We start from the raw sequence: 6,726 nt of genomic DNA, 5'->3' as shown, positions 1-6,726 counted from the left end.
GGTGTCATGTAAATGCATTAAAAGGAGGAAAATAAGAAGCAGATATTTATGACAATGGACAAGAAGGTGAGTGAACTAAAAACCTCAATTTGAAACTGGAGATGGAGGGAGCTCACCTGATATCAGCTGGCAGAAGGTCCAATAGTTTTTGAGAAGACACTTTGCAGGCTCTGTCAGCTTTTAGTTTTAGACACAAGTGTGGCGCATGTTGGAAGGATGAGCTTTGAGGTCTGAGATGTGAGGTGAGGCCTGCACATTGAGAAGCTTCAAAGTGAAACCACTTTTACTGCCAAAGACCCTCAGACAGAGGACACAGAGACACAGAGGAACCAAGACTGACACAGAACCCAGGATACAGAGGTTCAGTGAATGTGGTGTTGAAGGTGTGGAGGTGGATCAGTCTGTCAGAGGAGACACTGTAGAAGGACAGAGTGCCACCAGGACAGTCCACATACACTGCTACTCTGTGAGAGACACAGGAGGAGGAGATGGATGTTGGTCTGTTGTTGTGACAGACAGAGTAACGACCACCATCATCCGAGCACCTCAGACTCCAAGACTGATCATTTCCTCCAAACACACTATCTTTACTGTCTCCTCCATTCCTTCTAATTCCTCTGTAACTCACTGATGTAGTAACCTCTCCTACCCAGTCGACCTCCCAGTAACAGCGACCAGTCAGACCATTTCTACACAGCAGCTGATACCAGAAGTCAAATCTGTCTGGATGATCAGGATATAACTGATCATTTTCCACACATCTCACTGTCTTGTTGTTGTTGGTCAGTTTGAGGTGTTTGTTCACTGTGTTCATGTCCAGTTCCAGTTCACAGGCATCTGATGGAGAGAACAAGACACATCTGTTCATTCATCAACATCACTGACAATTAATGAAAGTTAATAATTCAAGTTTACACTATTATGCTGTGAATAATGTTTCACTACATTTAAATTAAAATCCAACATCAACAGTGACTGAACATGAGAGTCAAGACGTCAACAATGTTCTGCTTATCTTCTGGTGTGAGTGAATAAAGTGTCACTAATGAAACTGGATCAACATCTTCCACTGCAGCACAAAGAAGCTTTGAACCATCTCCTTTTTAAAACTGTCATCACCTCCATCAAAGAGCTCACACTCAGCACAGAGTTCACACCTTTGACATCAAATCTCGAACTGTCGTCTTTCACAACAGTCTGGTTGTTTTGGTCGAAAAGCTTATAAAAAGCTCAACTCAGTCATCTGCAGCTGACTCTAAAAAAACACAGCTCACTTCACTCATCTTTTCACCATCTTTGTGACATCCCACTGTTCCACTGTTTTGTTGGATCAATGGTTTGTTGTTTTTTGTGGATTTTAAATTGACTGATATCTAACATCAAGCAGCTCTGGTGAGACAGAAAAACACTCACACTTCCTCAGACCAGGTCTCTGTGTGTGAGGTTCACAATGGTCCACCCTGGAGGAGGAAACAAAGTCAGGATCAACTTCATCCACCATGAAACGTGAAGCAGAGTTCCTCAGTTAGTCAGAGAGACAGAGACACAGTGTGAGAGCTGCTGTTGTCTGTCCATCTGTCCATACCTGAGAGTGTCCAGTCTCCAGTGTGGATCCTCTAGTCCAGCAGACAGCAGATTCACTCCTGAGTCTCCTGGATGATTGTAGCTCAGGTCCAGCTCTCTCAGATGGGAGGGGTTGGAGCTCAGAGCTGAGGCCAGAGAAGAACAGCCTTCTTCTGTGACCAGACAACCTGACAGACTGAACACACACACACACACACACACACACACACACACACACACACACACACACACACACACACACACACACAGACAGGGGGTGTGAATTGTACTGGTTGATGTATCAGCTGTTTCTAGTATTCTTCACCACCACTGGTTCATTCACAGATCTGTGTCCATTCATATCATGCAGGCCGAGGGAGAAGGTTGAACCTATATGTCTATATGTAAGAGTTGTTGAGACAAACTGACTGTGGTCTGTGATTATTCACCAAACATCAGGTCTGGTGTCAGGTCTTCTCACCAGAGTATTTAGGTAAAGGTCATGTTACTGGAACTGTATTACAATCCAATTAATCAGAAAAGAGGACATAACTCAGACAAATGATTAGAAATCATCAAGATTTCAGCAGGTACAACAATTATTGAAGAGCTACATGAATCAAAGCCTTGAGAAAAATCACCCTACCTAAGACTTCCCAGTTTACAGTGTTGACTCTTCAGTCCAACAGACAACAGCTGAACCCCTGAATCCTGCAGGTCGTTGTTACTCAGGTCCAGTTCTCTCAGACTAGAGGACTGGGAGCTGAGGACTGAGGACAGAGCTTCACAACTTCTCTCTGAGAGGTTACAGCCACTCAGTCTGAAAAGTAAACAATGAAACCAAAAGGTCTGAGTTATACATATCCTGTATACTGTATATAAAAAGGTGATTTTTGTTTTGACAGACAAAAAGAACACAGTGAAACCAGTATGTGCACATACAGAGCTTTGTTGGAGGCTTTGACCACTGGCAGCAGCCTCAGAAGAGCCTCCTCTGAAGCAGAATATTTCTTTAGGTCAAACACGTTCAGATCTTTTTCTGATGACAGTAAGATGAAGACCAGAGCTGACCACTGAGCAGGAGACAGTTCATCTGTGGAGAGACGTCCTGATCTCAGGGACTGTTGGATCTCCTCCACTAGAGAACGATCATTCAGTTCAATCAGACAGTGAAACAGATTGATGCTTTTCTCTGGAGACAGATTCTCACTGATGTTCTTCTTTATGTACTGTGCTGTTTCATGATTGGTCTGTGAGCTACTTCCTCTCTGTGACATTAGACCTCGTTGAACAGTCTTGGTCTCCAGTGAAAGACCCAGGAGGAAGCGGAGGAACAAGTCCAGGTGTCCATTTGGACTCTGTAAGGCTTTGTCCACAGCACTCTGGTAGAAGAGTGTTGATTTTCCTCCAAACACTTTAGTCCACAAAGAGTCTGATTGTTCTTCTGACAGCAGATTGACTCCAGAGTTGAAGAAGGTCAGATGAACATGAAGAGCAGCCAGAAACTCCTGGACACTCAGATGGACGAAGCAGAACACCTTGTCCTGGTACAGGCCGCTCTCCTCTCTAAAGATCTGTGTGAACACTCCTGAGTACACTGAGGCTGCTCTGATATCGATGCCAGCCTCTCTCAGGTCTGATTCATAGAAGATCAGGTTTCCTTTCTGCAGCTGCTCAAAAGCCAGTTTTCCCAGAGACTCAATCATCTCCCTGCTCTCTTGACTCCAGTGTGGATCTGTTCCTTCATCATACTTGATCTTCTTTAGTTTGGTCTGAACCACCAGGAAGTGGATGTACATCTCAGTCAGGGTCTTGGGCAGCTCTCCTTCCTCTCTGGTCTTCAACACCTCCTCCAGAACTGTAGCAGTGATCCAGCAGAAGACTGGGATGTGGCACATGATGTGGAGGCTTCGTGATGTCTTGATGTGGGAGATGATCTCTCTGGACTGCTCCTCATCTCTGAACCTCTTCCTGAAGTACTCCTCCTTCTGTGGGTCAGTGAAGCCTCTGACCTCTGTCACCATGTCAACACACTCAGGAGGGATCTGATTGGCTGCTGCAGGTCTTGTGGTTATCCAGAGGCGAGCAGAGGGAAGCAGTTTCCTCCTGATGAGGTTGGTCAGCAGCACGTTGACTGAGGTGGACTCTGTCACATCAGTCAGGATCTCAGTGTTGTGGAAGTCCAGAGGAAGTCGACACTCGTCCAGACCGTCAAAGATGAAGACGACCTTGAACTGATCAAACCTGCTGATTCCTGCTTCTTTGGTTTCAGTGAAGAAGTGATGAACAAGTTCCACCAAGCTGAACTTTTTCTCTTTCAGCACATTCAGCTCTCTGAAAGTGAATGGAAATGTGAACTCTATGTCCTGGTTAGTTTTGTCTTCAGCCCAGTCCAGAGTGAACTTCTGTGTTAAGACTGTTTTCCCAATGCCAGCCACTCCCTTTGTCATCACTGTTCTGATTGGTTCATCTCTTCCAGGTGAGGCTTTAAAGATGTCTTCATGTCTGATGGTTGTTTCTGGTCTGTCTGGTCTCCTGGACGCTGTTTCAATCTGTCTGACCTCATGTTCATCATTGACCTCTCCAGTCCCTCCCTCTGTGATGTAGAGCTCTGTGTAGATCTGGTTCAGAAGAGTTGGGTTTCCTGCTTTGGAGATCCCCTCAAACACACATTGGAACTTCTTCTTCAGGTTGGATTTGAGTTTATGTTGACAAACTGCAGCATGAATTTCTGAATGATAACACAAGAAATAAGGTCAATGAATAAACCATAAGGTCAAGAGTCAAGACTTATGTAAATGTATCCATCATATTAACTGAAATGCTCTTACTGCTCTGCAGACAGTCAGCCAGCTCCTCCTGCTTCATTCTCTTCAGGAAGTTTACTGTGATCTTCAGAAATGCCTCTCTGCTGCTCCTCCTCTGCTCTTCATCCTCACTGCGCAACATCTCCTCATCCTCCCCCTGAGTCTCTAAGCATTCTGGGTAATCTGGTCTCAGGACCCTCTGGACTCTCTTCAGCTCATTCCTCACAAAAGTGACAATGTTCTCCTCCAGCAGCTGGAACAGATGATAAACTGATCATTTAATTTAAACTGAAGACAAGAAGTGAGTCATGTATCAGCCTGAAGGTCTGCTGGTCTAAACAGAGCAACGTGGAGACTGTTAGGACTTGAAGGAGAGTTCAACATTTAATCTTTGGTTGATGGAGTTCAGCAGTAACTGTGTGATTGTACATGTACAGACCATAAATATGGAGTCCAGGTCTGGTTGATGGTGCTGTTCAGACTGATCACTGTGGACCTCTGAGATCTTCTGTTGAACTCTGTGGAGAAAAACATTAACTTTAAGGAAAATGAATGACTCAAATCTGACACAATTTATGGAAGGTGACTGATATTAAAGTCCTCCACTGAGGATGGCAGGTGACGACTCAGCAATAAGTCACAAGCCAGAGAGTGAGGATGGTTCACAGAGTTGTATTTTTGTGCCTCCCAAACCAAGGTGAATCAGACCCTAACAGAACAGCCACAGACTTCTCATTGACATTAACTGTCTGTCTAGAAGCAGAGCAATACCAGGGTTTGGAAATGCATTACCATTTGACCAGCTAAATACAGGACCTTGATACTGTTTAGACGCAGTGAGGTGGATAAAGTCCATGTCTCTCTGGATGCTCCTCAGTCCTTTGCATCTCAGAGTCTGTGATGAATTTCAAATCTATATATAATTTGCAATACAGCTGCTGTTCAGTCAACCATTGAGGAATTCACTGCTCACTGGTGTGGACAAGTCAGATTTACCTCAGAATATCTTCTAATGCTGCTCTGACATTTTTACACTCTTAATACTGTGGAGTTAGTGCTCAACAATAGACCATGAAGCTCTGGCCCAAGACATGTTTCCTCTTCTAAAAATCCAACAGTTCTTCTTCAGCTTTTCATTTCTTACCGTCCACCAGCAGTCTGTACACCTTCAAAGAAAATAGGACGTCCTATAGACCGGTCACTCTTCATGGACACACCGCTGGGATCAGGAGAGTCTGGTCTCTGCTGCCATGTCCTAAATCACACAGATACAGATTGGGAATATTATACTGGTTTATAAGTAGCATATTTCACCCAGGAGGAGGAGAGTTTGAATTGATGTCAGTTGTATCCTCATCAAGTAAAGAATGTGGAAAAGACAGTTGTGTACTGAGAGATTTTCTCTATGATGTTTCTAATTTCTCAAGTTCTGATGAGTTGAATAATGAAGACGTTCAGTTTTCAGTTCTTACCGTCCATCAGCAGGTTGTCGTTCTTTAAAGTCAATAAGACGACCCACAGACCCGTCACTCTTCATGGACACACCGCTGGGTAAAGGAGAGTTTGGTCTGTGCTGCTGCATCCTGATACAAACACATGATAAATGAAAACCACTCTTAACTTGAAAAAAATTCAAGTTTGAGCAGATTTGACCTCAGATAAGTTCACTAATCAGTGATTTGCTTTTCTTTCACTTAGAGGGTGGTTAGTTATTAGTTCTTCTAACCTGTGATTGAGTAGTTGATGTGACAGTGAGTGTGAAATATGATGGTACAGTGATGCGAGTCCTGAGCTCTGACATGGAGAAGATTCATTCAGAACAGTTATAGATCCTCATCTCACCTCTGAGCCATGGACTGGCTCTCGTGTGTTTTAGAGGGAGCGGCTCCCTCCTCTTTGTCCTCACTCATAGCTGAAAGTTCACCCGCTGAAAGAGCTTCAGTCAGTTGTTCCTGTGGGTGAATCTCCGATACGGAACATACATCCAGTCACAGAGACATTGTAGCTTCAGCTGCAGAGGAAAGGAGAGAGAAAGCCCACACATTATGTCTCTATCAAAAACAGTCAGGAGACTTCATATGGATTTTTCCCCGGGCGTTAACTTGTCACAAGTTACTGTGGTCAGACGTGTGGTTTGAAACCAACTGTGTGGATGAGGAAGTGAATCTTTGAATAAGGCCATCTCTTTAGATTTAGCAGAAATTTGAGTGAGCAATGAAAAACATCAAGTGATGTTTTGATCAAATATGTGTCACATGAAAACCTCTCTCACTTCCTGTTTGATCCCTCTGATACCTCTCAGCTCAATGTTGGGAAAGAAAAGCTGACATGAGCACATGCACATCCACCGTCTGAC

The 6,726-nt window shown here is 44.1% G+C and overlaps 1 protein-coding gene across 3 annotated transcripts; it reads right to left on the bottom strand.

Annotated features, from left to right (window-relative positions):
* Positions 1 to 196: 196 nt before the first annotated feature.
* On the bottom strand, positions 197 to 5,954 carry LOC146960726 (protein NLRC3-like). 3 transcript variants are annotated; one of them, XM_085772113.1, is made up of 10 exons: positions 5,843 to 5,954; positions 5,515 to 5,625; positions 4,810 to 4,888; positions 4,395 to 4,623; positions 2,506 to 4,294; positions 2,210 to 2,383; positions 1,586 to 1,759; positions 1,414 to 1,460; positions 629 to 837; positions 197 to 464 (listed from the first exon to the last, which is right to left on the bottom strand). In XM_085772113.1, exons 1-10 carry the CDS (start codon positions 5,950 to 5,952, stop codon positions 405 to 407), a joined length of 2,982 nt encoding a protein of 993 aa, XP_085628239.1. In that variant the 5' UTR covers positions 5,953 to 5,954; the 3' UTR covers positions 197 to 404. The 3 variants fall into 3 exon arrangements, with proteins under 3 accessions (XP_085628239.1, XP_085628236.1, XP_085628238.1); XM_085772110.1 differs by having other exon boundaries at positions 197 to 837; XM_085772112.1 differs by lacking the exon at positions 5,515 to 5,625 and having other exon boundaries at positions 197 to 837.
* Between the last annotated feature and the right edge of the window lie 772 nt (positions 5,955 to 6,726).

This window comes from Trachurus japonicus, unplaced genomic scaffold, assembly GCF_045865225.1.
Source record: "Trachurus japonicus isolate A0001 unplaced genomic scaffold, Traja_1.0 AP030063.1".
NCBI classification, from domain to species: Eukaryota; Metazoa; Chordata; class Actinopteri; order Carangiformes; family Carangidae; genus Trachurus; species Trachurus japonicus.
Note: the sequence above shows the minus strand (reverse complement) of the source record. Positions and strands in the feature narration are given on the sequence as shown.